Source organism: Talpa europaea (assembly GCF_964194135.1).
Source record: "Talpa europaea genome assembly, chromosome: 7".
In the NCBI taxonomy this organism is placed as follows: Eukaryota; Metazoa; Chordata; class Mammalia; order Eulipotyphla; family Talpidae; genus Talpa; species Talpa europaea.
The window spans coordinates 94822125-94837479 of record NC_140074.1 but is presented as its reverse complement, the minus strand read 5'-3'; the positions used below and the strand labels follow the sequence as shown (position 1 = coordinate 94837479).

General features: G+C 43.7%; 1 protein-coding gene across 2 annotated transcripts in view; it reads right to left on the bottom strand.

Annotated features, from left to right (window-relative positions):
- SHISA6 (shisa family member 6) overlaps positions 1-15355 on the bottom strand; it is a gene marked incomplete at both ends in the record, with an annotated part of 271279 nt that overhangs the window by 240904 nt on the left and 15020 nt on the right. For both annotated transcript variants that reach the window (XM_084238700.1, XM_084238701.1), the window contains one exon: positions 6983-7143. In XM_084238700.1, coding sequence (XP_084094826.1) covers positions 6983-7143 — 161 coding nt within the window. The remainder of the gene's footprint in view (positions 1-6982; positions 7144-15355) is intronic.

Sequence of the window (15355 nt, the reverse complement as noted above, 5' to 3'; positions counted from 1 at the left end):
GGGGAATCACAATTAAATAAAATATACACTCCAAGGCCCTGTATGACTGGGCCGTGTCTACCTCTCTGTTCTTGTCATGTACCACCTGCTCCTGCAGGCACCGCGCTGCACACCCGCACCTGCTTCCTGGCCCTGAAATGTCCCTGGTTTGTTCCTGCCTCAGGGTCTTTGTACTGCTCCATCTGCCTGGAATCTTCTTCCTCCAGCAGTCCCCATGGCCCGCTCCTCATCAGTCAGGTACCAACTTATTAACACTTCTTCAGAAGTCAGGGGTTGACGGGGCTCCATTCACAGACCCCAGGCCTCAACACTGTGCTGGGAACATGATAAATTCAGTCCGAACTATTTGGGAGGACAGGGTTAATATGGAATGTATCTTAGCCATATTACTGTATGACGCAAACATCAGTTTTGGATGTTTTATGGAGCAAATGGTTCCATGTTTAAACCTTGGGTCGCATGTAATGGCAGAATCTTTAAGGTGAACTTAAAGTTACAACTGCTATCAGGGATTAGTGATACCTTGACTCAGTGAATTTTGGGTTTTTCAGGCTCTACAAGGTGGCAACTATCAAAGAATGGCAGGCTCATGGGGCAGTTCTAGTCAGTCTTTGGTCCACCTCTATCATTCCCAGGCAGAGACCTGGGGGCACTGATGACTAAGAATGAAGCTTATTCAACATTTAGGCAAAGAGCAATTAAGACTCCACTTGGGAAAGGCCAATGGCAGTATGGTATCCAAACAACACTACTGGTTTGGAAAGAAATTATTCCCAAGAGAAAACCTGGAATGACAGGAATGGCCAACAAGGCAGTACCAGCAAAGAAAAGACAGGAGCACTGTGGGCCAAGTTAGTGCATTTTTTAACAAATGAACTGAGACCCAGTCATAGCTGAAGACCCCCAGGATGAGAAATCAATATAATTAGGGAAACATGAAAAGAATGTAGGTAGGGTAGTGGTGGGGGTTGCCAGGATGAAAGGAAAGCAGGTAAAGGTAGAGAAGACAGAGACGATGCAGCTGATAACAGAGAGAATAGTAATGATGATGGTGACAGTGAACATGAGCACAGAGCATGAATTCTGTGCCCAGCCAAGGCCAAGCACTAAAAATGCATGGATTACTTTATTCAAAGATTTCAATGTGCCTTAGAGGAGGGCTCATTACAGTTAAAGGGTCCCACTTTTCAGACATGGAACTGAAGCTAGCAGGGGTTCAATGAAGCAGCCCAGTCCTAGAGCTGACAAGTGGGGAGCCAGGCCTCACATCCAGGTCTCTCTAGCTTGTACTGAACAGTGTCGGATCCTGTCTCTACCTGAGGATTCTGTTGAGGGCTTATCCTGCTACCTCTCACCTTGGTAACCTCCGAATACCTCAGTTTCCTCACAGGTTGAGTCTCAGTTGGGTTACATGACCTCACCATCCCCTCAGAGTGCCAGAGAATACTGAAGCTATCATCTCGGTCTTCTGGAACAAGAACAGCCCTATTCCTCTGGAGATGATTTGAGAAAAGTCCCACTTCCCATTAGGGGCTGAAATTGACCAGGATTTCCCCAGAGCTCATGTACATGGCCCAGGTTATCTGTCTTCACCTGCAGCCCTAAACTTGGAGACAGGGACTCCGAGCTCCCTGGGCTTCTAAGATCTGTGCAAATGACTCTTTTTAGAAAGAGCCTACTGGGAAGGGCCCCTTTGGTAGAGCCCAGTCAAGGAATAAAATCTCCCAGCCCCTGGCTACACTGAGCCGTGGAGCTCTGGATCAATGCCAGACAGTAGAGGCCATGGTGCGGTGAGGAGCTCAGGCACTGAAAACCAGGGCCTCCCAGTTCAGGTCACCAGTAGATGACCAGTCTCTGGGATTTCCAGGTGGCCACTGCCCTCAATTTTACAGAGAGGTCTTTGGAAAGAGGACATAGCCTGATGGGAACTCTTCTGCATACAGCTATGTAACCAATACCAACATGCTGGCTCCTAAGTCCACCCAAACAAAGGACGGTGTCCTCGTTATTTTGTCCCCTGCACAAACAGGCAATGAGCAACTATGATTTTGCAGGCAATGTTCTTATTTCTAGGATGCCACGGTGAATAAAAAGACAATCAAGGAAATGGTGAAAAGAATATAGGTAGTAGAGAAGTGGTGGGAGTTACATGATAGGAACAGAAACACACAACCAATGAACCAACAAACATGATGTTAGATAATGTACGTGCTCTGAAGAATATACAGCAGGGAACAGTAGCAGATGAGGAGGTTAGCAAAGGGGGGTGCCATCTGATCACTGAATTTCAGAGCACACATATCTGTGATTGAAGGTTCTGGCCACAAAACAGGGAGAGGATAGCAGGAAATATGCCAAGGCAAGAGCGTGCATGGCATGAAGATAGTGAAGGCTCATGTATCCAGATTCCAATAAATAAGTAGAAAGTACTAGGAGGTGAGGTTGGGGGAACCCCTGTCAGATGGAGTGTGATCAGGCAAAAATGATAGGTCTCCCACGTCATCAGTAAAGACCAAGCAAGCCTACAGCAAGCCTACAAGGGGCTCCTCTGTTGGCAATCCAGCCTTCACTCTTGGTCTCCATGACTAAGAATCTTTAAGAATCACGTCTCTTGGCTTAGTTAGTCCACCATTAAAGCTCACGGTATTGTTGAGAGGCAGGATAAGTGATTGCTCACTTATACAACTCGCAGTGGCCTGTAGCTGGGGCATAAATATTTATTTCCTCCAGCTGATGCCACAGGATAATAGGAATTGTTTAACAAAACTACAGAACCCCAGCACATGATGACATGACAACTGCAAGGGTAGGTACCCCATTCTCACACAGCAGACTCAAGATAGTCTTTTTAGGATTGAGTCTGACCAGGTAAAAATGCTAGGTCTCCCACCTCATCTGTAAAGACCAAGCAAACCTACAGCAAGACTGAGATCTTGGGGCCTGCAACTCCAGATGCGGTGCATTTTCTGATGCCTGGTTCCACTGCACCCTCTAATCAATTCTGATATTACCACTTATGCCTGCTTTTACCCAGATGTCTCCATTCATAGCTGCAGACTGAGCCCCACCTCCCTCAACAAGCCTGAGTCCTCCACTCCCTTCTATGTCATCTGATGTGGAGTGGATTTATCCTTGCAATTCACTAACCTGGACAACTCATCTGGCTCCTTCTCGTGAAGTCAAGCTCTACCATCCAGGCTACCTCCCTGATTTGTCAGTCTCCTTCTCAACTCTGGGTCTCAATATTTGAAGAACAGTGAAACCATGAGAAAATTTTGGGGAAATACCAATGCCCAAGTTCCACCCCAGACCAATTAAATCATTTTAGGGGTGGGGACCAGACATGAATATTGTCAGAATTGCTTACACAATTCCAAGATGCAGCCAGGCCTGAGGAGCCAGGTGTTTTAGAGGTCTTCAAATTCAATGTGCATACACATTGACTGGGGGTCTTTTTAAGATGTTGATTCTGATTCAGGGTGTCTGGGGAAGAACCCAAGAGTCTGCATTTCTAAGAAGCCCCCACAGTAGGTAGTCCCTGCTCATCCCTGGACCACACTCTGAGTAGTGGGTAGTGACAGTCAGAGGCAGCCAGATTTGAGGGGTGGGGGATGGAAGTGGGCTTCACTCATTTCCTGTCCATCAAGATGTTCCCTTTACAGTTGGAAAGGGAGGGGCTTCTAGAGGAGGTAGGACAAAAGGTTCTTATAGAACAGTAAGGGGAATTTTCTGCTCTTGTAGGATTAGGTGTTCCTATACCTAAAAAATGTTACCAAATCCACTATCTATTATGGAGTGTCTAGCAGAGTACCCAGCACATAGTAGGTACACAGCAATTAGTGCTTGTGCTTCTCACAGAATCTTGTTTTTATTAATATTAAGGCCATACCCTCACCCTACTTCCTAAGCATGTGCTTTTGATGTCCAAAACCCTGACAGAGCCCCACAAAGCCCCAGAAACCACTTTCATCCTCAGAGGATGTGCCACAGGCAGGGGCCAAGCACAGGATGCCCGGATCCCAGGGCTTCCATTGCAGATATAATCCCCAGACCCTGCCTAGTTAGGGGCCCCTGTGCCTTTGCTTCTCTCAATTATTTGATTTATTTTCCATAAGTGTGGGCAGACTTCCTTTCATACCTCAGGCATGGCTAAAGCTGAGTGTTCACTACATATTTTAGTGGACCTGTTTTAAATGCTCTTTTGGTTTAACTCATTAAACCCTGAAACACAGATACTATTAACTTAATGAGTGGCAGATGATAAAGAAACTCAGAAAGGCAAAAAAAAAAAAAAAAAAAAACTCGCTGAAGTCACATATGTAGTGATAGAGCCGAAGACAAACCAGTGGGGATATATTTCAGAGACCATGTCTTTCTAGTGCTTCTCAAACTTTGCTAAGGGATTTTATGAAAATTCAGGCTCTCGTTAAGCAGGTAAGAGAGAGCCTGGAATTCTGCATTTCTTACATAGTCCTTGGTGATGCAGATGGTACTTCTCCATAGACAACATTCTGATAGCAAAATTACTCGTATGCTCTGATGCCTCCTGGTGTTTCCAGATATCTTCCTTAAGGTGTCCCTAAAAGACTTCCCATACACCTACAATAAATGGTCAGTTGATTTGACAAATCACCAAAATCCCAGTACATCTCCACTTAGAAAACTTATAAAAAGTTATGTTTAAACTTCTCCTAAAATTGCAATATTTATGGCAAAATACCTCAAGTATTTGGAAAAGTAGTTGTGTCCATTATAAGCTACGATGTTGCAGGTTGTTATGAAATTGCTTTTATAGTTAAGTGTCACTACTGAAAAATACTTTCTGGGCCAGGGAAACAATTCCCACCTCTAAAAGCCATGTGAATAGTTCCAATTTGAGAAATATGGGGTGGAACTTCTTAAAACAGGAGTGAATCATACAGCTAAAAGCTTTCTTCCTCAGATCACTGGAGGAGATGATGTATATAGAAATCAGAAGAAATGACAAACTGTCCTGCCCATTTAAGGGGAAATCAAGACTGTTCACTTCATCAGTCTGGACTCAGGGCTGGGAACTTACTGGGTGTGAATGAGACAGAAACAATGGAGCAGAAAGGGGTGAAAATAAACTCCCAGGGATGCTTTAGATATCAGAGTGACCTGAAGTTCTAGATTAAATAGTGATCACCGACAAGGATTAAGTGGAATGGCCCCTTTATGCAATTACCATAGCTCAGTGACTCTCAAACTTGGCTCCATATTAGAGCCACCTAAAGCTTTCACCACCCACCTCCCACACCTCATACTTAGGCCACACCCACACATCAATTAAGTTACAACCTGGGACCAGGCACCCTTAATTTTCAAAGGTCCTCAGGTGATTTCAACATGCAAACAAGTTTGGGAACCATTGGCAAAATCCTTCAGTGTCCTCAGTCATAAAATAATCCATCTCAACCATTCTGTCTGCAGGGTGAAGACATCTCCCTAGGGGAGCTTTTTTTTTTTTTTAAATACTGATGCCTGCAGCAACCCTAGAAGTTCTGATTAATTTCTGGGACTCAGGAATTAGCATTTTTAAGAATTCGCCAGGTGATTCTACTGTGCAGCTAGGTAGGTAACTACTGGTCCAGTTGTTTTACAAGATTCCTTCCACAGCTTATATTTTAAGCATCTCCAATATTTAAGTTAAAAATGCATTTAGACCTTTAGGAAAAATGGATCTCTCATCTTTACTTTTAAATAAGATATTTCTAACTTTGGAAGACTCTATGAATTCCCTTAAATCTTATGCAAAACATTAGATGAATTTATATGTATATTTTCAAAGGAGAAATTCCTTAGCTCTTTTCAGATTCTCAAGAGATTTAATTCTATGACCTTAAAAGCAAATATGTGGTTCTTGATTTCATAGATTTAATAGATTTAAGAAAATTCAAAACTGAATGGGAAATCAATTTGCTCTCATCAGCTGCCACAAGCATGTTTATGCTAATTTTGAGTTTGGAAGACACACACTGATACCTAGTGGCTGCATATCCCTATTGCAGGTTTAGTTCAGACCCATTCTCTGAAAAACTATCACGTGATGGGAGTGAAACATTCAGATTCAAGTATGAGAGTGGGCTGGGGTCAGTACTAGGCTCTCTGGTAATGCTCATAGTGAGAAATGACTTCCCTAGCTGCACATATCAGGAAACTTGCCACTCAATTGATTAGGATTAACATCCCTAACAGGGTTAGGGTATTAGAGTTTTCTAGTCCTGACTGTTGTTACCTATATATCTTGGTTTGAGTATGACTATAACCACGAGTCCTTGAGAAAATTATTGAACCTTTCTGTTCCTCATAGGAAATGGGGAGAATATAGGTACTTTGAAGATTGCTCTTAAGAAGAATAAGAAAATACATGAAAAATGCTCAGCAAAACATTTGAAAAAAAAATCAAACTTGACATATTACTAGTATTACCGTTGTCTTATTAAGATCTTAGATATGCTACTATATCTAATATCACCAAGAAAAGAGAAAATATATTTCTATTACAGAGCAACTCACCATATACCCAGGAAAGCTACTGGGCACAGGAAAAGGTGACCCTATAATAAAGATATAACTCCTACCCTTGGGGAAGAGCCAAAAATGGATGAGAAGTCTCTACATCTGGGTGCAGCAATTTCTTGTCACATATCTAGTATTCTATGCAGCCTAAACCTTTCATCACAAGGACAAGTGGGTGATCACAACCCCCACAGCTGCCATAAGCTCCTTTCCAGGTAAGAGAAGTAGTTCCAATTAAATGATCAGCACTTGTCCAGCCTGGACACTCACTGGTGGCATTCTCTCCCAAGTCAATCCCTCCCCAAAGTGCACAGTCCCTAGGCACTTACACATCTGTCCATCAGAGAATCTCTCACAGTATACTTGTCCCGCCAGCGTGGGAACATCACCAAAAACTCTCAGCAGCCTCAGCAAAGATTCAAGGTAATCAGCGCTCACTCACCTGGAGTCTGTTTGGCCGTACGCACAGGGGTGTAGTGGTTTTTGGACGATGATCTGACCGGCGTGTTCTCTTTGGGAGAGGTATCGATGGCCGAGATAGCTTCTCTTTCACAGTGTGCTATGGGGATTGGTCCCTGTTGTCTTAAGATGTCAGCCAGAGCCCTAGATAAGGAAGACATCACACATGAGACTCACAGGGCTGGTATGCACCCCATGAAGGGAGCTGGCTTATTTCCATAGGCCTTTTGATGTAGTTGCAGGGGGTGAGGAGACTTAAGAGACACAGCACTCTGTTCTCAACAGTCACAGCTTCAGCTGGTGCTGGTCCCAATGGAAACACAAAGCAGAGGTGGCCATACCTGGGGTTATAGGCACTGAAAGACTGTGATTATGGTTTCTTTCTTTAATTCACCTCACAAAAGCAACCTCTGAGTCCTTCCAAAATATAATACCCCCCTCCACCATATATTGAACAATACCCATGGCAGTTGGTCAGTAGAATGCCATCATTGTGAAGGGCATATACCTCTAGCCTCAAATTCAGCAGAAGGTTATTAATATCGGGAGGACCAACTTCCCCATCGGAAAAAACTCACTGAGTGGCATGTACTCTGTACAGGTGACCCAAATAAGTACAGCACACTCCTTCTGCCACCAAGGAGAGGTGTGATTTAACTGAAAAGACAGGCCATCCAGGTTAAAAAGATAAACAGTAGAATACATGGGTGGTACAGAGAGTGATGCAACTGGAGCTTAAAAGGAGGGAATTACAGAGAGGAAAAAAACAAGAAGGTAGAGAAGCATAGTGGAGCCATGGCAGCAGGAGAGGCGTACCCCGCCCCTCTGCAAGGGACCCAGTTATCTCCAGAGAGCAGCTTTTATTCACATAACACCTAACTCCAACAACTGAATGTGCACTGATTGAGGGCTCAGCATGCATCATCCCTGGAGAGGCAGAGGCAAACAGAGGCTCCCATCTAGGGGTCACAGTTTAGAACTCTCTCCCCTATCTGGTTTCAAACAGGTCTCCCTTGGTCGGTATGACATGTGATAAAACCACCATCACTGAAATACAGAGACTCACAGGGATGCTCAGGGGACAAAAGGTTGAGTGTAGACAAGTCTCAAGAGCCCACCACCTGGATACTGCCACTTCAGGGCCAGGTCCCCAGTTCTGAGTGTGCCCTGTTTGGCACAAGCACTCATCTATGAATTTGGGGTGTCCTCAAGGGGTGGGGCAAGATAGCATGCCTCCAGGCCTCCCTCAGCCAGCCTGGCCCACCTGAGATCCAGCCATGTCCACCTCATTCCAAAGCTCCAGTCACACCGGGATTCCAGATCCTGGCGCTCTGCCCCCTTGCAAAGTGACAACCACCAGTTTAAAAACATGTCTGAGAGCAAATTGTTTCCTTCCATTAATACCGCCTCTGACATCCTGAACCTTTCTAGGAGAAAAGCATCAAGCTGACAATCTTATCATTTAGTTGCATTTATACAGCAATTTCAGATTTTCCAAGTGCCTTCTCTTCACTAACTTCCTGTCTCTCAAGATATAAAAGGAAGGAGCAGACACACAACCAGCTCCAAGCACTTCCTTGGACTGAGCAGTGAAGCAGGATGCAGAACCACACTAGTCTGGTAAAGGGCGTTCAGGCAGGCTTAGGGCATGGGTAGAGAGACCTGAGATTTAGGGCCTGGTAATAAGAAAAACAGCATTGCCCCAGAAAATCAAGAGATTTGGATTCTAATCCCAGCTCTCTCTCTGATGAGCTGTGAACCTTAGGGCAGATTTGTTACTCACGGAAATTGAAATTTAATCTTTTTCCCCCATCAGCAAAACAAAGGATTTAAACTACCGTGATTTCTAAGATCCCTTCTAACCCCCAAATTGGATAAAAATTTTATATATTTTTTAATCACAGATCCAGGCAAATTACCTTGATTCCTTCACCCCTCTGATTATCAAATATACTTTCCTACCATCTTCCCATGGTAACAAAGTAATGAGTCCAAAGATTGTAACAAAAATATAGAATATGGAACAATATTGAGAGCCTAGAAATAAACCCATACATTCATGGTCAATTGATTTTCAACAAGGGTACCAAGAGCACTCAATGGGGAAAGAAGCGTTTCTTCAACAAATACAACTGGACATCCACATGCGAAAGAATCAAGTTAAGCCCTTAGCCATACATAAAAATTAGCTCAAAATGGATCACAGATTTAAAAAGAAGAAATTAAACTAAAACTACAAACTCAGAAGAAAATATAGAAACAAATCTTTGTGACTTTAGATTTGATAATGTGGCTTAGATACGACACCAAAAGCACAAACAACAAAAGAAAAAAGCAGATAAACTGGACTTCATCAAAATTAAAAACCTCCTCTGCATCAAGGAATGCCATCAAGGAAATGAAAGACAATCCATAGAATGGGAAACAAGATTTGCAAATCACATTTCAGATGAGACTTGTATCAAAGTATATAAAGAAGTTCACAATTTGGCAATAAAAAAGTGGATAACTCAATTTGAAAACGAACAAAGAATATAAACAGACTTTTTTCCAAAGAAAGAATACATGGAAAGTAGTGCACCTCATTAATCATCAGGAAAATGTAATTCAAAACCATGATAAGTGCCTCCCTGGTGGCACAAGGGGTTAAGCACTGTACTATAAAGCAATCTGCAGCCTCTGCAGCACGAGTTCAATCCCAGGCAGGCCAGAGAGAAACTCACATGGCGAGGCAGACCTCTCCTGTCTTGCCCGCTGCTCCCCTCAGCAGTGTATTTCAGTCAATCTGCCTGTTCTGTTCCCCACTCTGTCTCTGGTGAATTCTCTCACTCCCCGCATCTCTGGCCTGTACCCCAGCTCTTGTATGCATAATCTTTAAAAGAAAACACAAAAAAACCACAATGAGCTACTCCTTCATACCTACCAGGAGAGCTATAACCAAAAATATAGGTAATGCCAGATGTTGTTAAGAAACTGACATGTTCTTAGACTGTTAGTAATTACTTTAGCAGTTCCCTAAAATGCTCAGCATGGAGTTATCACATGGCCTGGTAATTCTGCTCCTAGGTATATACCCAACAAGAATGAAAACATACATCTTCACAAAACTCGTATCTGAAGGCAGCCTCATTAATACAAATTTCCCTGACTGTCTGAAAGTAGAGCATTCTTATGACACCTTTTATCAGCCAAAATGTCATAAAGTAAAGAAGCAATTGCTTCTTTTACATGGAAAAAAGTTTTGAGCATTCTCAGGCCCCCGAAAAGTAACCTACTAATCAACTGCATAATACATAAAGTCTAAGCTAACACTAACATCTACTCAAAGCAGGAAAGACATGACAAACACACAGCCTGCAGGGTACATCCCGGGGAAGGTGCTCGGCGGGGTCACACCACCTCTAACACAGCTGCCACAAAATCCACTCTGCTATTTCCACCTGTGGCAAAGTAAAAATCCTCTACAATTTTTTTTTTCATTTAGTAAAAAACATGTGCCAAGTTGGTACCAGTTTATAAAATCAAAGTCGAATAATAATGACCTTTTGAAAAGGGAGGTGGTGGTGGGGATACCTGTAAGCCAAAGATGGCAACAATCCAAATGTCCATCAACTGATGAATGGATAAACAAAAGTGGTTCATTCACACAATGGATTATTGTCCAGCCTTAAAAAGTAAGGAGGGGGAAGAGGGAAGGGTCCAGGCTGCTGGATGGTCACCTTCCTGAAGGCCACCAGATTTGATGGATATGAAATGTGCCTGGATGTGTCTTGTTGCTAGAAAACTAGTTTGAAGTCTGGGTTAGAGCTAAACTCTTTCCATCTTTAGGTGAGTTTATCAAAGAAGGTAATGAATAACTTGCATTGGGTCCTCTCAGAATGCCCAGCTGGCCGGACTGAGTTGGGCAGCACAGCCAAAGGAGAGGGATATACAAGGATGCACCTACAGAGAGGGCTGTGGGACAGGCTCTCTGGAGCGGGGGACCCTGCCACGTGTGACCCCAATGAGACATATGGTAATCAGGTGCATGCTCCTGGGCCCCACCCTGTGGCATCCCGACCTGCTGCAAACCAGTCTCCGAGATCCATCTTTCCCAGTGCCCTCTGGCAGCCAGAAAGGTAGCCCTAGTACCCAAACAGTGCATCCCTCTGCCAGGCCCTCCTCCCCCAACTCCCACTCGTCCCTCTGCTCAGTGACCTCCCTCCTTGCTCTGTACCTCTTCATCTACTGGCCCCTTCTCTCCAGGGTGCCTGATAAATATTATTCTAATTCTGAATTGTGTGATCCCAGTCTCACCTAATTAATGTGAATATGCCGGAGGAAATGGGTTAAGGCCTGAGCTACTTTCTAACCGTAGGAAAGAAAATTGGTCACTGAGGAACAGGGAAGCAGATTTTATAAAAGAGTGGGCAGCAGCTTTCAGGGCCTGAGAGAGGGGTAGAGACTCGAAGGAGGGGAAAGACAGGGAGAGACAGTGACACACACAGGGAGGAAGGAGGCACAGAGGGAAACACAGGTGGAAAGCGACCATAGAAATGGAGCCAGCAGATGTGATGAGAGTGAGAGCCCTAGGCTCAGAGGCAGAGAAGAGAGAGAAAGAGATGAGGGAGTAAATGAAGGAGACACAGACAGGAGACCAAGAGAAAAGAGGAAGACAGACTCAGAGGGACAGAGACACACAGAGACAGCAAAAGCGAATGAGAAATAGAGAAATTCAGAGGCAAAAAATGATTCGGAAGGCAAGTGGGAGAGGCCAGAAAGACAATCAGAGGGAGAGAGACAGGGCCAGGCAAGTGGGGAGTGAGGAAGGGTGAGCCACCTCAAGCCTGGGCAGCACCAAGCCAGCCCCCCTCCACCCTCCCGCAGCCACTCCAGATGTCTAATTTAAGACCTTGAGTAATCTGCTAAAAGTTCTGCATGTCCCAATCTCCTCCCCAACCCCCAACCCAAGGCCACTTTTCCTGCATATATGGATACATCAGATAAAAGGATCCTCTTTGCCCGAATTATTTGGAATTATTGGCTTTGGTTCACCACTTCCTTTGGCATGTCTTTGTTGGCTTTCATAGCTACATGGCAACGAGGAGACAGAAAATTAATTGGGCAGCAAATCTGACCAGGAGAAACCATTGTTCTGACCATTCAGCAGGAGACTTCAGAGTTCTTCAGGACCCAACGTTGGCATATTAACCATCTGCATCACTGTGATACCATCTTAACATCAGGATAGCCCTTCGTGGCAAATGTCTTCACCTCTGCCTTAAGTGGTGTGACACCCATACTAACCCCAGTACCTCTGCAGCTATTATACCCCAATTTTTAACAAGAAACGGAGACTCAGACTAATTCTAGGACTAAAACACGAAGGATCAGAATTGTAAGCCTTGGGCTCCCGACTTCACTTGGGGTGTCTTTTGGTTCACTAGAACCTCCACTTATATGCAGCTCATCTATGAATCATCAGCTTGGATGAGTCTTTCTAATCTCTCCAGGAAGAGAATAATTTACAATTAGCAAATGAGTGATTCAGGTCAGGACTATCCATTTATTTTCTTAAAACCTTGGTTCACGTATGCCAGTGGCTCCCAGGAAATGAGAGTGTGTTTGAATTTCCCTAAGTGCTGAGTTGTCATGACACCTATAGCAAGTAAGCCCAGTAAATATTTTGATGTGCTGCTACCTGCAATCAAGACATGAGACTTTTCCTAAAATGGGAAATGATTCCTCTTAACAATAGAAAAATAAAACCTTCTTCATAACTTTGCTTCATAGTCTTTTCTTCTTCTTCTCATTTATTAAGGAATTACCATGTACCTGACACTGTTTAACTCAGTGCAATAGATTATACAATCCTCAGAATGACCTTTTCCTTTAGGTGCTATCAGAAACTGCATTTTACAGATGAGGAAACTAAAGTTTTGAAAAGTTAGACATCTTTCTCAGAGTCACTCAACTAGAAAGTGATAAATCCAGATTACAAATATTGGTTATACTAGAGACACTATACCACTGGATTATCCATCCATCCATCCATCCATCCATCCACCCACCCACCCCACCATTCATTCTTCCATTCAATACTCCATCCGGGCCTCCCTGGTGGTGCAGCGGGTTGAGCACAGTGCTGTGGAAGCTGTCTGCAGCCTCTGCAGCACAGGTTCGATCCCGGCGGGCCAGAGAGAGACCCACATGGCATGGCAGACCTCTCCTGTTGCACCCGCTGCTCCCCTCAGCAGTGCTTTCAGTCTGTCTGCCTGTTCTGCAACCTGCTCTGTCTCTGGTGAATCCTCTCACTCTCCTGTGCCTCTGGCCTATACCCCAGCTATTATATAAATAAAAAACAAATGTTAAAAAAAAAAACTCCATCCATCTATCATCAGCCTGCCTGCCTGCCTGCCTTCCTTCCATCCAATTAGTCACATTTTTTTCCTCATCTACTTTATCACTGCACATATCTCTGAACACAAAATTTTAGAGAATATTCAAACTTTAGTAGAAAAATCTGCCCAGATTGAACTCAGTTACCACTCAACTTCTCAATTCTATTCACCTGAATGAGTCATCAACAGCTTAGAAACCATTTACACTGTTTTAGAAGGCAACCATTTTATCAAATGAAACTCTGCCCAGAACACAAATATACTGCACTTCACTAGATGCCTGCTGTGCTTGAGTTCAGCGTGAGAAACCAGAGACCTGCTATACCAATCTCTAGTCCTCTCTCCAGCAGTCCTTGAACTTCATGGAGTTTCCAAGTTTGAAAACAAATGTGGCAAAAGAATGACAAATAGAGCTTCCCTGGTGGTGCAGGGATTAGCTATCACGCTATCACCAGGTACTGCAGCACAAGTTCCATCCCCAGCCAGGGAGCTGACCCACATGGCACAGCAGACCTCTCCTTTCTCGCCTGCTGCTCCCCTCAGCAGTGTATTTCAGTAGATTCGCCTATTCTGCTCCCCACTCTGTCCCTGGTGAATCCTCTCACCTCCCCCACACCACTGGCCTAGACCTCAGTTCTTGTATGCATAAAAAAATAAAAATAAAATCTTAAAAAAAAAAACTTGGGAATTTCTGGTCCCAATCTCTATTGAACACATTGTAAAATGACGATCCTCCCAAATTAAGTGGGTAAACCTAGGGACCCTTTGATCATCTGATAAGTCTTCTTGATCTCACTTAATATGCTTTCCATGAAGAACATATGAAAATCACTGCCCACGAAAGTGCAACAGACAGAAACCAAACTTTGCTCCATTGTGTCTCTGGATTTCTAGGTCAAAAATGCCACAGAAGGGAGAAAACAAGATCAGCAAGCATGCAAGAGGTTTTTTTGTGCCAAGAGTAAATTAAGCTGAATAGTTTAGACCCTTAACCATGCCCTTTTTCTTTTCAGGAGGAATAGGGAAAAAAAAATATGCTATTGGATAGGTATGATTAAAGGCCAAATAGATAAACTATTCCATGAATAAGCTCTTCTGGTTAATGTTCTTATTCCTAAAGACTAATGAGAACACTTGTTTTTGAAGAATTTTTGAAAAGCATTCCTGCCTAATTAAGTAGAGAATACTGAATGTAATTATTTTTTTTAAAGAATGCAAGAATCTTCCATGAGCAAGCCATCAGTCTAGTCTTTAGTTCTCTTCACAGAGAAAGCTAAGTAAAATATAGACAATCTAGAAAATGGAACTTTTCACATGAAAACATTTGCATATGTTCTGCATGGAAAGCGTGGAAGGTTTCTTTCCCTTTACTTCCTTTGTATTTCTCCTAAAAGTAGAAGTAAAGATTCTGGTTGGTTGGGTCTTGGATAATTGAGCTTTGACTTGACATTGACACCTTTGGCATAGCTCAATTTCCTTTTTTTTTTTCAGATGTATTTATTTATTTATACAAGCACTGGGTACAGTGAGAAGCACAGAAGGGTGCAAGAATTCACCAGAGCCAGAGTGGGAAGCAAAACAGGCAGACTGAAGAAATATACTACTGAGGGAAGCAGCGGGCAGCAGGAGAGGTCTGTGCGCCATGTGGGACCCTCACTGGTGGCTGGGGATCGAACCGGTGCTGCAGAGGCTACGGGCAGTTTCACAGCCCAGCACTCAACCGCTGTGCCACCAGGGAGGCCCGGCACAGCTCGATCTCTTTAACTTCCCCTCCATGCTTATCTACTGGGGAGTGGGGTGTTTTCATTCTCTGAAATATACCCTCCAGACAACTGAAGTGGCCTTATTTTTAATAAACATGGACCAAGGAGAATGGTGTAATTTATCCCTCCTTATCCTGGTTCTCTCACAGTCCACTTGCAAAACACAGCTGCCGGCTTTGTGTGGGCACAAGACTGTTCCTCACATGCAGAGGC